The sequence below is a fragment of the Coloeus monedula genome (genome assembly GCF_965178545.1).
Source record: "Coloeus monedula genome assembly, chromosome: Z".
NCBI classification, from domain to species: domain Eukaryota; kingdom Metazoa; phylum Chordata; class Aves; order Passeriformes; family Corvidae; genus Coloeus; species Coloeus monedula.
This window is the reverse complement of record NC_138822.1, coordinates 36418274-36440985: the sequence shown is the minus strand read 5'-3', so window position 1 is coordinate 36440985 and position 22712 is coordinate 36418274. Positions and strand designations below refer to the sequence as shown.

Below are 22712 nucleotides of genomic sequence, written 5' to 3'. Positions count from 1 at the left end.
TCTGCCCAGTTCACATGTCCCTGCTTCCGCTGGTTGTGCATTTTTCCCTTACTCCTCAGTTTGAGGAGCAAATTCTTACTCAGCCATGCTAGTTTCCAGTCTGCCTTACTCAATTTCCTACACACAGGATAGAGAGCTCTTGAACTCTTAAGAAAAGTGGTTTTAAAAGTTGAATTTGTTGTGTTTGATGTATGGAACATAGAGTGCTTTGGTTCGCATGGCATGGGAAGACATTGCGCATCCTTAAGGATGAATGTGCATTTCAAATGCCTGTGCATTTTGGTGAGTCATATTTTCTGATTTTTGCTTTTGACTGTCAAGGTAAGAAAGTGGGAAAAATACAGAAGTAGTTTCTCTGTTTCAGCTGAATTGTGGGTTGGGAGGCAAGTCCTGTCACAGTTTTTCAAGAACCTTAATTGAACTCTATGTACAGTTTCAGTCTCTTCATGGAAGTCTCCCATGTGGAGTGAGAGTGGGAGAGGTTAGAGACTGCACCACGTAGGACAGGAAAACAGTAAGGGATCAGGATACTTGCAGAGATTTACTTTGCATCTAAAGTGTTCTGCATGAATTTATACAGGCTCAGTGAATCATCCTTAACTTTGACTGGTAGTAGTAGCAGTTCATCTTTTGCAGGAAAAACTTAAAGTGCTGATTGTTGTCATGACTACTGTCACATTAAAGTCAACATGCTTTACTCTGCAGAATAGTTCAATTTTGCACCACTTTTTGAAAACAATTTATTTTGTCTGTTTTGTCCAGTTTTCTAGTATCTTAGGTGGTGGTTCACTGGCAACTTGAAAAAAGCAAAAGCTGAGAATGTTAAAGAACTGGAAAATCGTGGTAGACAAAAGTTGAAGTTGTTGCTAAAGCCTCATCCTGGAGGCCTTCTTCTTGTTCATTTTTTATCTCTTCATACGGTCCTCATGGTGTAAAACACAGAAGCAATTTAATGTACTCAATCCCTGGGATTACTTGTGTGCTCAAGCTGAATCAGAGCATCTAGTGGATGCCATCTTTTTTCTCTCTACCCCTGCAGTCTCACCACTGTGTTGGCATGGCATTTGATGGTACTCCAATCAAATTTTCCTCCTTCCAAGAAAAAGAGCTCTCTTGATAATCACTCTGCTCTCCCATTCCTTATTTCTATGCGTAGAAGCTATAGCCCTGTGCATGAGTCATGTGAATCTCTTCCCGTGCATTCATTGAGCTCTTGAACTTTTATATATATACAAGGTGGACTTCCTTTTTGTTTTGGTCATTTATTTCCTCAAGACTTTTGGAGAAAAGGTTTAGTGTCAGTGATGTATACTATTGAAACAGTACGGAGTTGAAATTGAGTTACAGTTCTAAAGGCATAAAATGTATTTTCTTTGAAAAATGGTAAAATTACCTGATGTGAAAAACCACTACGCTAAGACTGATAAGCCATTGCAAAGGAGCGGCTACCCCTAAGAATGGCAACTTGAATTGCTGTCTGCTTTGTCTGGAGGGGGGAGAGGAAAAAAATTAACTATGCTGGTCTTCATCCTCCTTGTCTTGTGAATATTTTCTTTGCTACTCTTTATGTTTGTTTAGAATATTTTTCAAATATTCAAAATTCAAGGGATTTCCTATATATTGTTTAGAACTCATCTTTCCTTTTATTTACAGAATGTTCTCCTGATGATCAAGTTCCTCTCCTTTTTTCTTGCATCTCAATTTCCATATGCCCTTCAAAATTTGCAGACTGTTACATCTTCTTTCAGTTGTCACTTAGCCAGCTTATAAGCAGCATGCCAATATTTAGCTCGGGGATCTCTTCCATAAATTTGTCCTTACAGAGCTGCTTATGGTGCTTCTGCCTTTATTTTACTGTCTGCTAATTTACCTGCTTTTTTTTGTTACTAAACCAAAATGTTGTAAATGTTGTAAAATGTTACTGGGATCTTATCAAGTATATGCATATTTTAATATGTTGTTTTATGCTACTTCTTTCTTTGTCTATATAAATCAAAATTGTATTGTTTAAATTTCTTGCTATAGTGTCTGTTAAATTATACGTACACTCCCTAAATGTCATGGGATCTTTCTCCATGCATCCAGCAACAACATTATTATGGCATTCTGGCTTGATTTGATTGCATCTAATTTTTTCCTTTGTGCATTTAGTTTTAATCATGTGAATAAATCCATAAGTTGCTTTTTATCTGTTGGTTTGGAGTTTATAAAAAACATCTCTTTTGTTACTATTTTTCTGTTATTCTGGTGAACTGACGTGAATTTTCACACAGATACATAACCTTAGCTTTTGGAATGTCTGAATATAAGACATGCGGCTAATGTGAAAAGACTGTTCAGCCATCTCTGCATTTCGGTTTTCTAGTATTTTCTAAACAATATGCTTTATTAGTAACAATTTATAGTAAAGTATATGAACATAAAGGGATTTTACAGATAAGTAGACCTGAACAACTCAGTATCCAGTTTGTTCTCAATATGTCTAGTTAACAATTACACACCAGATACCTTCTATTAATTTAATTTTATTAAAGGAATCATGAATATAAGTTAAATGAAGAGTACCTGGGGGAGAATAAATTAATAAATTAATGGCCATAATAAGCCATGGAATCACTTGCCATTAAACAAAATGTCTTGGTATTTTTGCATAGTTCAAATACTTTTGCATTAAGGATAACTTGATTCAAAACCCAGTTCAAGATAGTTAATGTGATTTGTTAGATACCAACTGTTAAGAGGGGATGCCATTTTTAAAAAATGCATGCTGGAATTTCCCTGATCTCATTTTGGGAACCTGTCCTCGTTTTAGGTCATTCATTCAATTCCAGTAAAATATCAACAAGTTTTCATAGCTATCCAGTTGGAATTTTGTAAATAATAACCTGTTTGCTTCGTTCTTAAGGAATGATATTTGATTAGTGAGTTTTATTGACACTGAAAACAGGCCATGTGCTCTATTTCCAGTTTTCTCTTGCAAGCAAGTGAATGCCCTCTATGGTTTTTGAATGCCAAAAAATTGAAAATAGTATCCTACAAAGATATTTAAAACAATAGTGCTTGCAAAAGAGAAAGAACATTAGTAATATGTTTGCTGCTAGAGAAACATCTTTTAGGAGGGAAATAAACACAATGCAAATAAATCTCAGTTAATCTCAGTTATTATTATATGGAGATTAGTTGAATAAAAAGATAAAGGTTCTGCCAGCCTTTTGCTTTTAAGCACCTGTGAGAAAGCTCTCAAGGGTATACTGTATAAATATGAATTCTGTCGCAAGCATGACTTTAAATATTTCATGAGTTCTGCTTCAAAAGCTTCTACACTGCAAACCACTTCAGTATCTATAATAAGCATATTTCAAAATAATTTTATGAACTTGTTACTGTTTATCACTTGGCCTGTATTTAGGAAAGCAAAATCGTTCCCAAAATGCAGAAAATTTTGAAGCAAATATCTCTTAGTGAATCATTTGTAAATCATGCTTGCTTTTCTTTTTAAGGGACTTTGTGGCGCTTTGAACTCTGTTTCTCCTCATGACCTTAAAATGATTCCTCTTGTCTTTCAGAACTTTGTAGTATGGAATGGTGTCACTGAATCATGATTACCACACATAACAGTCTTAGAAACTTTCTGAGACAGCTTTTCAGACTCTAAGGCAGTTTGGTGCTTGTGAGTTCCACTACTGTAGCAGTGTTCTGCTGTACTGTGACTAGCAGGACTTGTGAGGCCACAGCTGGAGTACTGTGTTGATTTCTGAGTTCCCCAGTACAAGAAAGGGATGGACATACTGAAAACAGTGTAGAGAACAGCCACTCCCCAACAAGGAAGGTTGAGAGCTGGACTGGCTGTCCTGGTAAAGAGAAGGCTTGGGGGATCTTGTCCGTACGGACTAATATCTAACGGGAGGGTGTAAAGAAAACGGGGCCAAGCTCTTTTCAGTGATGTCCAGCGACAGAGCAATGGGTAATTGTCAGCACTGATCCTCTTACACCCATTGTCTACCATCCTGTCATTGTCCATGAAGTGAAACAATGGGCTCTATCTGAACGTGAGGAAATACTTTTTTTAGTTTGTGAATGACTGACCAGTTAGGCAGGCTGGCCTGGGACATTGTCCTAGGTGGCCCTGCTGGTTCAGGAGTTTTGGACCAAATGACTTCCAGATGTCCCTTCCAACTTCAGCCATTTTGTGATTCTGTGGTTGATTTTAAAATTAAAATGTATAGTTGATAACATCAAACATGATTTGGCTTTTCTCAATCTCCTACTACCAACAGAAGTAGTAGTGGTAGACACAGGTGATAAGTAAAATCAGGCTTTTTGCAGGAAGTCTGGGTAAGTTCATCAATCGAGTAGTAAATAGTATGCTCTTGCCCTTCTTAAATTCATCATGTGATAGATCAATCGAGATAAGTAAGTGCTCTCAGATCTACTTCAAATCAGCATCTATAAGGACTGTGGCAGCTTATGCTGACAGCTAACAGAAAAGGAAAGAGCTTCATAGCAATACCATGTTTTCATTGAACCATAGTGGGGTGGCTGTTTTGCAAACTGATAATTGCAATATTCTGTATTAACTAAAATTATACCTGGCCTGCTTTTTTGGGGGCTAACTTTTGAAATTTTCCAATTTTATACCTTTTTTTGGCCACACAGTGCGAAGAGGACGTACTTAGTGAGATATAAGGCTTGCCTAATTGGCTCTGAGGTATGGACATTCTAAAGAGAAGCTGAACATTGCAAAACTTAAATCGCTAAGAATAAGTTAGCACAATGTCAGAAACAAGTATTTCTAAAGTCATAGGACACACAATCCCTAGTATGTGAAAAGAACAGTACTTCTCGGAAAAAATCCAAGTATATGAATTCATTTGTATCTTCCATTCTCAGATGACAGACAGGTATAAAGTGAACAGCTGAGAAGATGGAAGGAATCACATCCCTTTACCACCTGGCAGCATTCCTCCTAATGCAGTCCTGGGTAGTGCTAGCCTGCTTTATGACTAGGGTAAACAATCAGGAATGTTAATATCAGAATTAACTTGGATTGATAGATTAGAGACATCATGATTGTTGAGAAACTTTATAATTGTTCTGTGCTTTGCATGGTAATGCATTTGTAGGAAACACCCCCCCCCCCAAAAAAAAAAAAAAAAATATATAAAATATAGAAAGAAGTAAGATAATTTATCTAACAAATATAGCCATTTGCATTTTGTTAGTAATGTTAAGTGATTGAAAGCAGTGTTTTAAAATTCTAAATATTTTGCCACTACTGTTGGTAAACTACAGGCCGTACCCAAAAAGGCAGTGTTCCTTCTTTCACTTCTGTGGTTTCCTGCTTGGATTTGGGTTTTTTTCCATTTTTCTTCTTTTATTCTCTGAGACTCATGATTTTGATGAGTGATCGTTATTCTGCTCCTTTTGTTTGCAGTAGGTGTTCTAACAGCTCTTTAGCAAACTGTAGGAGTCTGTTTGCAGTCAAGGAATATAGACCTATAGTATAGACCTTTTATTAGTAAAGGGGTACCTAACAGGGTGCAGCATGTTTGTGCAAAATTCCAGCTGTTACAAAAGTTGTCTCATGGTCTCCTGTAATTTGAAACTTGATACAAATCTGACCTGAAACTGATGGTTAGTCTGTGGATGCAGTCTGCAGTAAATATGTCGTATTAACAGAAGTATACAGGCAGCTTGAAAAAGGCGATTCATGAATATTACTCCACTAACATTCACTACATGAATGACCATTATGAAGAACTTGACATATGTGTAGAAGACAGAGCCTTTCCAGAAGGCCAAATTAGTCCCTAATCATTTATTCTCCACATCTCTCTAATGGCAATGTTGTAAAAATTAATATAAAAATAATCAGGGAGAGAGAAATACTTCTGAAGGAAATACTTTTCAAATTTTTTGTATGTAAGGGCAGTTTTAATATAAATTTGTCAAATAAACAGACAAAAAGTTTTAAAATGGCGGAGGGCAAAAGAACATTGGAGGACACAGCATCCAAGCATGAGTTTTGCGCTTGCTAGATCACTCTGCTGAGATACTCTCAACTAGGCATTGCTTAATAAGTTTACTGAACTACTGATTAAGAAAATCAAACAGTATAGACCTTAAAAAAACTTTGCCGTAGTCATGTACAGTAAGAGCAACAGAGAAGTGGGACATACTTACATTTAAGAAATTTGTCTTAACAGTTTTCAGAATTTAGTGAGAGAGGTTTGGTTTGTATTGGGTCATTACCCAGTTAAAAATAACCTTTCCAGGTCATGTCATTTTGTTTGCCGCAGTGAAATAAGTTTATTTCAGCAGAATGAGGCTGTTATTAGCTTGGCAGAGTCCACTTGTCAGAATTTTATGGAGCAGAACACCGTTTGGCTTGGAAATTCAATAAATACTGTAATGTGAGAGGAGTTAAGCTCCAAGGGCTGAAGGGGCACAGTCTTGGGAATCTGTCACTAATGCATTGTTCGACACTTCTGTTGAGAAAATATCAGGATATATGAAGAATGATAATTAAAAATCAGGCAGCCATCTCTCTCATGATACTAGGTGATGTTAAATATATGGACTGAATATAGTTTTTCAATATTGAAGCAGAATAGCATTAATGTCAAAAGTGAAAATAAATGCTTTGCACTTCTGTTTTTACCTACTTTATTCTTCCTACATGCAGTTCTCCTAACACTGGGATTAGTAAAGAGATGGTTTAGCATGGTTAGAGGAGATCTACAATTAAATGTAATTGAACTATTATTGTTTAAATTAGCATGGGAAAAATTTGCTCTGTGACGTGTATTTATCTGAAGTGTGGGAGGCTGATTTTCTGTCTCCAGTGGGAGAGGAGTAAGAAAACTAATTGCTCTCCCTGCAAGGTGAAACTATGCAATTCAGTCATGTAATAATTTTAGAGGCAGGGATGAGGTAGTCAGCAAAAATGGTTGGGGTGCCCTCAAGCTATCCAGACTTTCTGCTTGTACTTGGAACACTGTCATTTGAAACAACTCTTTTAAAGTATTGCCTGTTCGAACAAAAAGATTTTTTCCAGATGGAGTAATTTTAGGTTTCCAGTCCTATATGGTACCATTTATAGACAATAAGCTAATTAACCATTGGATATATGGTGAAATATTGATTATGCAATGTCATTCTGTCAAGACTAGATGTTTTTATTAAAGAAATGTACATATGACATAGAAGTTACTGTCTGGATACTGAAATGCTAGTTGGAATGCTATGCTTTGTACTATGTACAAATCAGGTGAGGCTATTTTAATAATTCTGCCAAGTATTAATACCAGGTAATTTCTAGAAGGTGAAGGATCCCCATGAGGAAGTCAAGTGTTGCACCACAGCAAGAAACCACTGTTAACATATTCTAAATTATATTAACTGTATTTTCTTGAATTTATTACTTTTCAGCAGTTCAATCTGTTGTTCTTTGTCATCTACAAATTTTGGAGAGTTAAAATTGAAGTTACCTGTGTCAATTCATAGCAGTTTCTCCCTTTGTAATGTGACCAAGTCTAAAGGGTATACTGTTGTTCATTTGATCAAAGTAGTACTACCTTCAGTATTACTTAGATAATGCTAACATGCTCCTTGGTATCACTGTGCAAGTGGCACTTGAAAATACAGTGTTCGCTATTTGTGCCTGTGGTTTTGTGGGTTTTTTTTTTCATTAATATGCTTGTATTTGTTTTTGGTTTTGGTTTTTCTCCTAAACCGTTGTGATCTGCATCATCTTTTCAGTCTGAATGCCATTCTCTTCACTGCTCTTACTCGTGTGATGCAGAAATAGGTGTGTTGGGGTTGATACATCTGTATGTACTATTCAGACAACTATCCTGAAGATTATAGTAACTTGTAAGTCTAGTTCCAGAAGGGCACTGGAGAATAGTCTCTGAACTTTATCTCACCTAGGATAGGATACATCTCTTTCTTTTGCAAGTGTTCTCACATTTACTTTCAGAATAAGAGTATATACCTTGAAGTTACTTACTCATTTAATTGTACCCGAGTTCCCCTAGTCCTAAAATGTGTGTCTAAATGTTGAGACTGCTGATTCGTATGTTTTAATTATACCTTTTTATGTGAATAAAATAATTTTGCAAATGGCTTGCCATATACTCAAACCCCTTTAAAATTACATGAAATAATTTCATAAAATAAAAAGCAAACATATTTTAATGTCAAGATTAATTGCATTTGGTTAGTAGATATAACTCTAGTTGGACAGAGAAGAGATCATTCACAAATTAGTAATTCCCAGAAGGTGTTTTAGCTGGGTAAGGTGTGCACACTTACGGTATATGGACACAGCTTACCAAAAGGATCTGTTCAGTGATATCCTGAAGCAGCAATAAAAAAACATACCAGAATAATTGACAGAGTTTGCTGGCATTTCACAGTTCATATGCTGTCACATCTGTCTTAGTTTCTGGCAGCTGTGCATACTGGTGACAAAGGAAACCCTTTTTTCTGTTCGTTCAGTTAGCGCACTTAATGTTGTCTTGATGTTTTGTGGGTTTTTTGATTATTACTAAAATTAGAACTTCTAAATAATAATTTTTAAAATCGTATTACTGCAGAAATTTTAATAAAGGAAGTTAACCAAAGAAAGGTTTTATGAAGGTAGCATGAATTATATACACCAGAGAATTAAGAAATGATGACATTACATGCTGCTGGGTTTTATTACTATTTACAGAACACTTTCTGTTGGATTTAGAATTAATTTTTCTTTGATCATTTTACTCTTTCAAGCTTCTTCAGCACAAGCAGATACTTTACTTAGATCCAAAGGGCAGGGAGAAGTTTATATTTGGATTTACTTGATCCCTTGATGCCTTGGCTTCACATACTACAGTTTGGGGTGTTTTTTGGTTTTGTGGTTTGGGGATTTTTTTCCCCCTTTCTTTTTTTTTTTTTGGGGGGGGGAGGCGGGGGGGTTGTTCTTTCTATTTGTTGTTGTTGTTGCTGGTTTTTGTGTGTTTGTTTTTGTTTGTTGATTTTGGTTTCAGTTTGGTTTGGTTTTTTTGTTTATTTTTAAAGTATATTTCAGCTTCCCAGGGGAAAAAGAAAAGCTTGCTATCCTAAGGACCTGAACCAACTATGTCCTGAAATGATCTGAATATTTTATCCAGACAATGTTGAATTTGTAGTCATTATCAGTATTATAATAGAATTATGCTTTTGGAAAGAAAATAATACTAATTTTTTTTAAAATACAGGTGTTTCTAGTTGTTGTTTGCAGTATTCTGACTAGGCATTCTGCGATTTTTAGCTGCATCTACGTGGGTGGGCACTAGGTGAGGGTCCTCTTTACGTTTATGGCTCCAACAGCCACCTGCTTGATTTAGTTGTCACTAACAGAGAACTCTTTGACATGTGGTCATCTTGATACCTCTGTTTTGGTCTGGAACGGGAAGGAGGGTGGTGTTTGAAGAGGAATATTTCTAGTACTGCTGAGACCTTACAGTTTCGTTTTTTCAGCCCTCATAAGCATTTCTTTTTCTTGGATGGTCACCAGGTGTAGAAACGGATCCCACTGTTGCCGTAGTTAAAAGGAGTACAGAGAATATGGATGTTGGAATTTGACTTTATTTGTAGGCAGCACAGTAGTAGATGCAGTGCCCTGAAGCTGACTCTGAAGGATGTTATGAAACATTTGTATGTGGTTCATTGTTCGTGGCAACCTTCTCGGTATGGACTGAAGTAGAGGTATGCTTACAGAGCTGCTGTTGCTGAAGCTGTGTCATACTAAAGGAGCTACTGCAGTTCTAGTTATGCACTCCTGATGCATTCTGGAGTGACTTATGGTCTTCCATACCTACATTGTATCAGGTATAAGCAACTAGGAATGAATATGGTTTTATGCCTTAAACAGTCATTATTAGCCACATACAGCAGTAAAAACTCTGCCATTAGTTACATTATATTACTTTATATTCTGTGCATTTTTGATATTCTGTTGTATGAACTGACATAGCCTCTGAATAAGTTGATTTGTTGTTTGATTTTTTTTTTTTTTTGGTAAGTAGCTATTTTGATTTCTATTTCCCGGAATCTCTTTTCCTACAGCTCTTCGGCTGTAGTTGAGGAAGAACTCTTACTTACATTATGCAGAGTCAATCATCTGGTGTCACATAAGTTTCAGATAGTTAGTCATTAAAACATAACATAATCTGAAGATGCAAATGTTTAGGAACCAGTTGATATACTTTTATGTTACAGGGCTTGTAGGTGTGTATATATATATAAAATGTGTCCATACATCTATAGGTAGGAGTGCATATGTACTTAAAAATGTCAGCTGTTTGAATCTGAGAGTGGTAACATACTTGATTGTCCATGGTAATGCTTTTTTCCAAACTGCTTTGAAGATTCTCATGGGTCTTAGGACCACCAGGAGGCATTGCTGTAGTGGTTTGAAAATGCTCTCCCTAGCCAGAAGAACCAGTTGTTAGAAGTCAAGAGTAAAGTAAGAGGAAATCCATCTGTGTAGACAGAAGCTGGTCTTTTTCACTGACAGTAAATAAAAAGTCATTCTCACAGTTCATGTAACCCTCGCCTTAATCATCCTTTTAGCTTATTCTAAGAGCTGGCAACAATTATCCACCATTCTGTCTACCAGCGACTTACTGCTTTGTCTCTGCAAACATAGTATGCAAAGTTTAGCTTTACATCTCTGAAAAGACATTAATTCTCTGTGTCCTTGTTTGCCTACGGCTAAATTTAGTGAAAGTTTAAGGAAGGCATATTCTGAATGAGGAATTAAAGAATTTTACATGGATTGTAAGAGTAATGACATTGCTTAGGACAAGTACATTTGAGCTTGGTATTCTGTCAGTGCATACTTTGATATAAATGCCCCAAATGCTGTCTAAACAATTGCTACAGAAATAGAAATAAGAAGTGAGAACTTCAGGGTGTGAAGCATGCAGACTGAAAGCATACATGAGAAGCACATGTGCTTTTCAAACATGACAAGATGCAGAAATAATGTCTATGATTTTTAGAACCTTGTCAAGTGGTACTAGCATTAATAACAATAAAATAAATAATATTAATAATAAATACAATAATTAAAATAAAGAATATTTTGCTTTGAAAAGGAAGACCAAGTTTCACGTTTCTAAATCTACTGAAACACTTCTCTCATATTTGATTCTCTGAAAGATTTTTAGGTGCTGTAACACAAGCAGTATTGTGTTGAAGAACCAGCGCTGTATTTGTAGAGTATATGCCTATTTGTATATATTTGTGGGTCATCCTTTTAAACCGTTAATGCATATACAAAAGATTCACTTGGTTAGACTGGTACAACACTGATAAGGGAACAAAAATTTTGATACATTCTTAACTTCATGGCATCAAAACTTTTCCTAAAATTAATGGGAATACTCTTGCTTTTAAATTTCGGTAGGTGATGTGTTAGATTGTGTCTGAAATAGTTAAGCTGTTTTGCAATTGAAAGGAATCATTCATTAAGATACTCAATTTGTGTTTCCAAATCCAGATTCTGTGTGTGTCTATGCTCTCAGAAAATCACAATGGGATAGATAAAGAACACTTGAAAACACTTGAAATTGTCTGGAGTATCAAATACTGCAATGTTATATGCAGGTTGACTGAAGTTGTGATTAGCAGTAGGATCATTAGTGAAGCATCTTGATTTTGCTCTTTCACTATTAGGTCATGATTTGCAACTTTTTATTGCATTATTTCATGTATTATTTTCATTATATTATTTCATGTTTCTTGGCCTTGTAAATGAAATCTAGTAGACTTAATACTGTAGTGTTGCTGATCTTAAAGAGATATTATCAGGTCTGCAGATCATTATTCTTCTTCCCATATCAAATACATAAACTCCATTGTAGAAAATACTGGTTTGGAAATAACAGGATTTGTATTGCTGTACTAAGTTTTGGAATCTATCTCAAAAGGGAGAAATGACAGCCACATGTAGTAGTAACTTTGAGAAGTCTGGGTACCTCATATCTTCCTGAGGACCCCCCAGATTTTACTGCCCAAATAAGAATTCAGTAATACATGTGTTCATGTATGTGTGTGGGATTTGGTTGTTGATGGTAGGTTTATATTCCTTCCCCAGACCTCAGATGATTACTAGATTTTGTATGATTATTTCTCTAGGGGATCCTGGAACTGCTTGGCTGGCTTTGTATAGCTTCATGATTTGAAACTAGCGAGGTGATTCAGAAATACCTGGTTTGGACTCAACCTTCCATTTGCTGTAATTTTGAGAAACTTTCAGTAGTCTGTGGAGAAATTCTCTTGACCTGTGTATAGTTTCCTGATCAAAAAGTCGAGAGCTTACCCCATTTTCTAGCTCACTGTATTCCACTCAGAGTCTTCCTGGATTTTTTTTTTTAAGTGTATGGGTTTTGCATTTTGATTTGGGGTTTTTTTTTGGTCGGTTTTTTTTTTTGTTGTTGTTTGTTTTGCTTTCATTGATGTTGGGGTTTTGTGTGTGTGTAAAATGTATTTAGAAAGCAGTATAATACTTTTTTTACTATGTGGACTTGCTTTTGAAGCAGTTTATTTCTGCCAAACAGGGTGGTTGAGGTCGTCCACACTTCAGGTGAAAAGAAACACCAACTGAAACCACTGTCTATTTAAGTTTTATTTTCACTATTATTTTAGCTTTCCAACTTTAAATAAATTTTTGGACTTGTTAAATAAAAACTGAAAAAACTAATTAAGAAAATGTTGAGATAAAACTTCTTCATTTTTTGAAAGCAGTATTGGTACAGCATTCTCCCAGTTAAGACTAACAGTGACATTAAACTGTTAGCTTTATACTTGATATAAGCTAAAAAAGTCTTAAGTTTGCAAGTATAGCACTGTTCTATTCAGTTTTACAGGGGCAGGAGAGAATCAAAGAAACTTGCTATTTATCTGGCTAAAATACTGACTTTAAGCAAAAAATTTTCAACTTTTAGCATTCATAAATAATTGTATTGTATGGTAGAAATAAATATATGAAAGACCTCTCTGTTTCCTCTGAGACAACTACGTGAACCATCTCAAAGGACTGCACTGTGATTGGGTGGCAAAATACAAGAATACATAGCACATTTTACTCTCAGCCTTGTTTTTTTGTGATTGATGATTGATAGGTTGACAGATGGTGTTTCAGACCACTTTCTTCCGAGTTTTCCAACAAAATTAGACTTGGTTTTGATTTTAAGTTCTATTCAAGTAGACTACCATTTGCACTGTTCTGGTGTTGAGATGTTTAATCTGAGATTTTTAAGGAAGGGTGTACTGTTCACCAGCTAGTCAGCAATCCTTCATGGCAAACACTGTTGAAATCACTTGGAGCAGACCATTGTTGTCATGTAGGTCACCTTTTGTCAGTTTTAGTGTGGTCAGATTTCTACTTTTATGGGAGAGTTTAATGTTTGTGGTTAGTGCTTGCTGCTGTGAGCAAAACCTGCTAGTCCAGGTTTTGACAGTAGTGTATAGGTCGACTATTTCTTTTCTGAGATAAGGAAATAGAAAACAGCTTATTAAGAATCTGCTTTCTGCTTGTAAAAGAAGTTGGCAACAGAAGATGGTGCAAACAAATGGCATGATTTGAAAATTCAGTTCTGTAATTATAATGAATTTTTTATGATTTACCATCAACTTAATATGAAAACATGATTTCAAAATTGTTTATATTGGAAATTAATTTGTTTTCTGACACCTATTGTGAGATTATTTTAAAATATCTGTTCTAAAATAGCATGGCTTTTACAGTATCAAAGAGTAGGGGTAGTACATATGAGCTAAAAGGCTGCATTGTACTGTGGTTTTGGGCAGCATGTTTTTTGTCAGTTGCAGGGCAAGTAATGGAAATTGTCCAGCCAGCTGAATTCCATGCTTTCATTTTATAGCATAGCCTTATTCAAAGGACTTTGCATTCAGAATTTTTCTACCTGTATTCTTTAGAATATAGATAGAATTTTAGAGAGCAAGGATGGTATTTTAATCTTTTGGCTTTTAATGCTAATATAATCAAAGCAAAATTAAAAGAAACTCTTAAATCAAGAGACTGTCTTTCTTTTGGTTCTCTGATTTACAATTCTACATGATTCTGTGTTCTTCACAGACTAGTTTATTTCCAAGGCATTGAAATTTACTCCAGGTAATTTTTGCTGCAATGTTATTGCTTCAGCGAATAACAAAATCAGGGAAATGCCCAAATGCATTAAAATGTATTTTTCTGTTCTGATAAAGATATGCTGAGATCCATAAAAATATTTTCTGTATAAATTATTATAACTATTAATAAGTGTTACTAGTTTGATACTAGTTTAGAATATATCAGTAAAACATAATTTAACAAAGTTGAATGAGCAGCCTTTGGAATTTTACAGATAATGGTATTGCTTCATGCTGCGTATATTCATATAACCTTTTCAAAATTTAGAAATAATTTGCAATTTTAGGTTGCTTTATTTTCGTGCCAGTTTAGAACTAAGAATGAATTTCTACATCTTACAGACCTGCAATGTCCAAGACACATGATCTGAATAATGACCTATATAGAATGACAGAGTAGTGTAGAATTTTGCTGCCATTCCAGACATTTCAAATGAGACTTTTCTCTCACTTTTTTACAAGGGATAGTGATAACTATTTCTTACGAAAGCTCCAATTGATAAAGTTAAACGTAAGCAAGTTTTTCTTCTTTTCAGGTAGAAAGAGAATATTTACATGATCTTGGGTCACTTGCATGGTTTTGGAGTCCTTTCCTGGCTTAGTTGCAGAGAGAGTATGTATTAAGAAAAGGAACATATCTAAGGAGTTTTTTTCACTGACTATAGACAACCTATGTGCTTTTACACTCACCTGTAGGAAGAAGTAGACAAAATCCAGAGGGATTGTAAGCATTAAATAAACTGGGATTAGAGCTATTATTAAGTGAAGGTCTCTCAGATTTCTAAGCAACATATTTATTAATTATCCTAAAAATATATATACCTGTTATATAAAAAAGAAATAATTGCATATCCACCTTATAGTTTTATTGTAACACTTTTGGAGTAATATATAAAGTAAACAACATACAGATTTGTGTACACATCATTTAAATTTTTTGTGTATCCCATCTGCTGTCACGTCATTTTCTGCTGATAAAAATTCAACTGACTGTTTAGGTTCTTTGAAGTGAGAACACAGTGGAAACACTCTGGAGGATCCTCCAGAAAGAATTGCTAACAAAATCAGGCACATTGGGTAAGAAATAGTATTTACCAGATTCAGTCCACTACAATTTCTTAGTTTGAAAGACATGTAATATATCTTTTAAATTTAGCTTTTTTCATCATGTCAGGCTTGGGAAGTGAATATTGTTAACTGTGAATAGTTTCTCTGAGACAAGGGCAAGCTCTGTGGGCAGAGCAAACTGCATCATGGTCTGTCATTCACACTTCAAGTAATTGAATAATAAAATAGTGATTTGACTCTTGACTGTTGATGTAAAAGGTTTTGACTCTGTTGTAAGTGCCTTACCTGTATTTTTTTTTTTAAATTTTAGTCTGATGATTTACAGATGTATAAGTAAATACATCTACATGTCTGTAGAAATATGCCTATGCAACTAGATATGTCTGTGTGCAAAAATACAGATTTGCCACATAGGTACTCCAGGCATTACAAAAATTTTGATTTAGTGTGTGACTCAAAAGAGACGTGCCGAAATCACCTTAAGGAAAAAAATAAAATTTCCTTTTCAGTTCATGGTTTATTAGAAGAGCGATTGAATTGGTGTGCATGCACCGTAAAAGGAGAAAGTCTTGCTAATAGATGTAATTTTTGCCTAATAAAAGGTCTTCAAGAGTGTCAGGGAAAAAAATAGGTTCTGTCGTCAGTAGTCTGATAATTAGGCTAATAATTCCTACATCTTGCAGATGTCTTGTACATAGATAACTGTGGTGAAGACTGACATCCCATTCTGAAGTGGATATCCAGTGTTTTCAGGATATGGAAGTAAGAATTATCTTACAGATCCATTTTCAAAGGAAGTTTACTAGTTTTGTAGTACTCAGTAGGATGTCCCCATCCCTTGCTTAAAGGTGAGCTTTTTTTCTTCAATCATTATAAAGATTTTCAGACATCACTTAGAAATTAGAGAACCATCCTTCTTTGAGGCAGTGGAGGGATCAGTCCATTTATCTCGGCTGCTTCAACGTGAAGAGTTGTTTTAATTTTTACTGACCTTTCTGTAACTAAGTGGAATCTTACGGTCCAATATTGTGTCTGTGATATTGAGTCAGGAAAGAACCCTTTTCAGGAGTATTTATGCATACAGAGTTTGCTCATGATTGCAGATCTATTAGTAAGCCATAATTCACTTCACTTCCATGGATAACTGCAAAGTGGTAGCATAGGAGTAGACACGGTTATATGTCTGTGCAGTTGGATATTCCTACAGAAAAGTAGCCTAATCTTTCTGTGTGCTGGTATGTTACCCTCTAACATAGATGTTACTTCCAACATATATTCACAGACCTCCAGTCTCTATTTTCTAGAATACATTTTCAAATGTGCCTAATTTCTGAGGAATTTCAGTGTCTCAGTCCTCTTGGATCTCACTGTGAGGAGAAGGTAGGAGGCACTGAAGGTGACAGCAATCACTGAGGGTGACAGACGGAGGTCTACTTAACAGAAAACAATATGAAGAACAGGATGTCAGCAGATTATTTTTAAAATTATACTTCTGTAATTAAACAGTAGCAGAACATTGAAAAAATGATGGAATTGTTTAAGACAAATAGTATCAAAAAATGTGAGTGTGAGTACTAATATTAAATTCCAGTAAATTCTATGTGAGAGTCAGAATTGCAGAAATTGTTGTAATCAATTTGATTCTATATGTTGCTTTAAACTTTAATGAGTTTTGAATGAAATTCCACATTTCTACATTTGGAAATTCTGTGCACTGATCTGGTTTAACATTATACAAATTAATCTTTAGTGTGAAGCTTGGGTATCAGCATAAGATTTTTTATTTCTTTATTTATTTTTATTTATTTTTTATTTCTTTATTTATATTTTTAATTTCTTTAGGAACTTCAGGAAGTCTCTTTACCTGTTGGAAGAGGTTTAGAAAAAAACAGCAGAATATTTGTTGGAAATCATTTGAGTAAGATTTGCATTTCAGTTGGCATGTATCTGTTGCTGGATGCCAAATTCAATGCCAAATCAGATGACTGCTTTGACTGTTGCGTAGATATGCTTGTTCAAGATCTCAACTACAGAAGTAAAGGCAACTCTATTGATAAAAATGAAAAAAATGATGATACAATATAAGAAAAAATGGATTACACTAGCACATTCCCAAATCCACAGATAAGATGTAAAGCAAACTCTACGTAGATAAATTCAAGCTGTCCTCCAAAATCAATTGTAACTTTTGGTGTAGGAACCCAGAGTGCCGAGAATATTTCTCTGCCTGTTTTTAAGGGTTCTTACCCCCCTGAACAACACTGTTTTAGCCTCAAACCTTGGAAAAAGTTACCAACGGTCAGACAAGAACTAGAAAATACAGTGGTGTGAATTAAGTGATAGACTACTATGTAAGATTGTCACAGGGTGAAAAATATAGAGATTTTGGGCTTCTCTTTGTAGTAAATAGGTAAGAGTAAAAAATATCAAAATGGAGGATTGTTGTTGTTCTCCAAAACTTCTTCTCCTTCTACTACTACTCCCATGTTCTGCAGTAAAAGTGGTTTGGGATGACTGGATAGAAAATTCCGCAGTTCCTGCCCGTGTTACTGAATAATTGGTAGGAAAGTGAAAATAATGTACGTTTTTAGTAACTGTTGGTTAAAATATCTTTAAAAGGCCATGTAAATCTTGATCGGGGGCTCTCTCACTCCTGCTTTCTGTGTTCTATGCTGTACCTGGGTCACACTAGTGGCTCTGTTCCTCTGATAAGACTTAATAAACAACTATGCAGCAGCATTGAAACTCAAGGAAAAGTCTCAGTTTATCTTTGAAACTCTTTGCAAGGACTTTCAGCAAATTCTTTCCCATCCGGAGGGACTTGACTTACAGCACGGTGCAGTGTCATTTGGTACTTTAATAAATAAGCATACATCTTTGTCCTGGATCCCAAGTAGTCTGACAAAAAGTCTGGTGGAATTTTGTTCTGGAAATTTGGATCTTCTGTTGCACCATTTCAGATAAATTTGTTTGATATGAAGTGTCTGTGTGGTAGTACAGTATTTGTAACATGATTAAATTTATGTACCTGGGCTGCTTATTTTCTGGCCTAAAGATTATGCCTAAAAAAAAGAAAAAAAGAGGTGCATTGGTTAGCATGTAAAATAGCAATTCACATTTATTTGATATTTAATAGAGCTGACTTGCAAAAAATAAAATTAATTCTTGAAGTAGATTATTTTTGGTTCCAGAGACTTTAAAAAAGGAGAATGCAATAATGACATAATTTGTAGAAGTAGTTCTGGTTTCCACAGTGCTAATGACTAGGAAATGATTGTGAAGTAAATTTTACAAAGAGTAAGGTAACAGTCTGCATACTGTGGACTTCAAAAGGCATGACAGTCTCGTCTACAGGTACCTGAACAAGACCATCTTTACGGATTTTATATTTTGTTTAAGGCATAAAAAACCCCCTGCTTTCTTCCTCACCTTGTCCTTTAACCTGTGACCTGCCTGCTTCTGTTCAAACAAGCATCATTAGTGTTGTGCTGGCAGCAGTGGAGGATCTGTCATATGCAGAGATTAGGACTAAGGAATTCTGATTCTGGATATCAAGGGGTTAGAGATTGCTTGGGATACATCCCTGCATTTTCTCACTTAATCCAGTTGTTTCTGATATTCTAATTTATAAATAATAAATAAAATTGTAATTCTCCTGTGTCTTCTAGCACCTGCGGTGAGCAAGGCATTCAAACTAACACATTAGTTTGACGGCTGAATAAGTTCAGCAGAAAACCTGTTTTAAAATTGAGGGCTTGTGTGTATGCAGAGCACTAAGGTAAGGAAGTACTTATAGTTTTTTCTCCTGACTTCTAACCCTGGAAATCAAAAGCATTTTCCCTACCCACTCATTTGCTGTTAAACATCAGGAAAAATGAGTCGCTTTTCTTGGCAGAAGGTGGTTTTTACAACATCATGGTATACATAAGAGAGAGTCTGAAACGTATGCCCGAACTTGGATGTGCCACCAACATTTTTGGGCCTTTTTACATACACTGCTAAAGTTATGCAGAACATCCATAATGTGTAGCTTTCTTTACAGTTTTTTCTTTTGCAGTGAAGAAGTAGGATTGGAAAATGTTTTGAAAAAGGTTTCTGTTTACTAACGACAAGGTCCCAAAGTCATTCACATCTGTATACTTCAAATGAGGCTTTTCAAGCTATTGAAAAATTGGTTACAGCTGGCTGCACACCCTGACAGTTGAAAATAAAACTCCCGTACCAGTTATAACTAGCAATTCAATTTAACTTATGCACAGTGAGAGCAAAAACACGTAGTTTCTTTCCAAAGAGGTGACAGTGCAGTCAGAACTTCTACAGCTGCCTTTCATGCACTGATAATTTAAAAAAAATCAAAACAAAATCCCTAACTGGAAAATACACCCTCCCTTTATAATTATCTATTTCAAAGCTGTAATCAAGCATTTCATTATAAAGATGCTAATCAATCCAGAACAATACTCCTGGGACAGCACACACACCCAGAGACATAACACTTATGATAGAAATGCTGCAGAAACTTTACTGGGTTTATAATAGTTGCTCAAGCATTTCTGTTGTGAAAGATGAAACTCCCACAAGTGCCTTGCAGTGTTCCAACTAGAATGTCAGGCTCATCTTCTAGCCTTTAGATGTATTGAAAAGATAGTAGCTTGTTATCAGTAGAATAATAATAAGTAGAATGCACTCATCTAAATTAAAAAAAAAAGAAAAGAAATTCATGAATCTAGACAGATTCTTAGTTAAAACTAATGATTGTGAGTAAATAAAGCCAAAACTGGAATTGTCTTTCTAGGTTCTGTTTTAGATTTTGTTTTTAAGTTATTTAACATATCATTATTTGCAGCACCCTCCAAATTTTGTTATAGAGATTTTATGTCTATGAGCTAGTGCTAACAGTTCAGGGGAATGTTTGAGCCTTGAGTTACCACTGCCAGTTACAGCTCCCATTCATAGTTTAATAGAAAGGCATGGGATTTCCACGAAAGATTGACAGTCACAACCTTCTTTTTCATGTGGAATTTGAGTATCTGTCACATGGGTGACGTTTTTCTGGGGAAGGGAAGATGTAAACCTTTTTCTGCCTGTGTTTGGGAAACATGGGTGCTAATGGTGCTAATATAGTCAATAAGATTATATGGCACGTTTCTTCCAAGTATTATAAATAGTTTTGTTTCATGTTTTAAAAAGAGAATTAATGTAAGCTGAGTCTTTAAAAGTCTTGGAATATTTTAATGTGACTGTCTGAAGGCTTAAAGTTACTGTGTACTTCTGTAATGTCAGTTTATGGTATTTTGTACAGAACACGAGGGTAAAATTCTGAAGTGGTTTTTGATAGCCACCTATATGAACTTTTTAATATTTCATTAGACTCAATATTTTCTCTGTTGGATTAGTAATGAAACTAGTTCTCTACTTTCATTAGTTCATTAGTTTAATTTCATCATGGCTAATATAAAGTATTGTGTAGCTGAAGGTTAAACTATTTATTTGAATCTTGTATCAGTATGTTTACAGATTACTACTTTCCATCTAGAAATTCTGGAAATTAAAAGGCTGAAAGCAGAGGGAAAATGCAGAAGTCCTGGAAGTCTTTGTGTACGAAGCACATGTGTGAAAGGCAGAGAGGTTATCTCTTCTGTCTTTTCATAAAAATTGGAACTCTGCAAATCAGTCCTTTTTGTAATGGTGTGTGCGCAAGCATGTATGTGTGTATGTTCTTAAACATTTACTTTACTGGCTGTTAAGTGCATTGTTTTATCTTACATCTGTATTTTTTTATTCCTTCTGATGCTGAGATTATGAAAGATACTCAAAATCTGAATGAGAGGGAGTTGTAATCTAAGACACAATCTTCTTGTGCTTTCTCATTTATGAATTTTTTATGAAAGGTGACAAACATAACTAGGATAATAACCTTCCTTTTGAGTCATATCTTCAGTCCATTTCTTTTTTATGACTTTTAACTGTTCGTTTGGAAGACAAACTATGAGTAGTGCCTACAGTTGGTTATTTCACTAATTTAATCTTCTGTAATATTTCTTTCTCTGATTCTTCTTGCTCATTTTTGAAAGAAGATACAACAGATTGCCTGTTTAAGAAATTGTGTCATGTTCATAAGCAGTGAGAGAGATACTTGAGCATATATATGAACCAGTAGTATGCAGGAAGTTCTTTAGCAGGATGAAACTGCTCCAGTATATAGGTAGAAAAAAAAATTTTGCTAAATATGGCATCAGTCTATAACATTGTGGTGCACTTGCATGTCCTATCCTTGTCACAATGTACTATTGGTATATATGGTATATAAGTTGCAGAGATATTTCTACAGCTCTATACAGTAAAGTTCAGAATTATTTTTTCTCGTACCCTTTATGAAAATAATGTTCATTTGGGCAGGTAGCACATACTCTCACTTTCTTACTGAGAACTGACAAAAAGAGGTTGCAAAAGAAGATGAAGGTTACACAGTGTCAGTATGCAGTTAACAATTAGGTTAGAAATTACCACCTTGTTGCTAAACCAGCGTATTTGTAAGAATAAACTCACAGTTAGTTTTTCTTTAATATCGTCAGCCCAAAAAAGATGAGTGAGGACTTAGATTTGAAAATTCTTGCTGAAATGTTTCCTGAGAAGAACATAAACCCAGTGAAGAATATATGGAAAATACATAATGCATTTTAATCTATTCTAGTACACTGTAACAGAGTTGTAGGAGGATGAACCCCAGGCCTAACAGGGAATTTTTATTATCATATACTTGTAGCTAAAACATATGAGTGCCAGGTTGCCTGGGCAAAACAGTGTGAATGAAAGCTCTGGGTATGGGAGCTGCAGCACTTCAAAGTGCAGAGAAAATCTTAAAAGTCAAAAATGAGAAAGGAGTGCATGTGTACTGGTTAATGCTTTGTTCAGTCTCCGATTGTTGGGTTGTTTAATGTTTAGTAATAGGTTTCACAATGGAAATCTTTTGTTGATCTCAGTTGGATTTCACCAGATCAAATACAAGGTCTGTGGGGATATGAACTTTCTGCTTCTCACTTCTCATTTGAAGGGGATTGAGGGAGAGGTTCTATGAAGCACCTGAAATGCCATTTCAAGTGGCCCTACTAAGCCACTAATTTCTTCTAAGTACAGATAAATCTATAGTAGTTAATTTGGTCTGTAAAGAAAAACATGCTATGAACCATGCTGTCTGGCTAATGATTTTATGATTTTATTTGGTATCAAACTTGCTTATCAACATTATGACATTAGTTCTGTATCCAGAAGTTTACCAATTGGTACTTCCCTTAGTAAGGAAATTTCAACAATAGAATTAATATCTTTAGGTTGTTGTTGCCTTTTAACTCTTTTTTTTTTTTTTTCCCCAGAGTTCATAACATTACTCTTACTTTTTCTCTGAGTATAGTAAAACGTAGTATATTACAAAGATACTTTGTAGTTCTCATCTTTCTTCC

General features: G+C 35.1%; 1 protein-coding gene across 1 annotated transcript in view; it reads left to right on the top strand.

Moving 5' to 3' along the window:
* Positions 1-242: 242 nt before the first annotated feature.
* The window catches only part of PTPRD (protein tyrosine phosphatase receptor type D), a gene marked incomplete at both ends in the record, with an annotated part of 312639 nt that continues 290169 nt past the window's right edge, over positions 243-22712 (top strand). Inside the window, one exon of the mRNA XM_082301167.1 lies at positions 243-321. Within this exon, the coding sequence (XP_082157293.1) occupies positions 267-321 (55 nt within the window). The remainder of the gene's footprint in view (positions 322-22712) is intronic.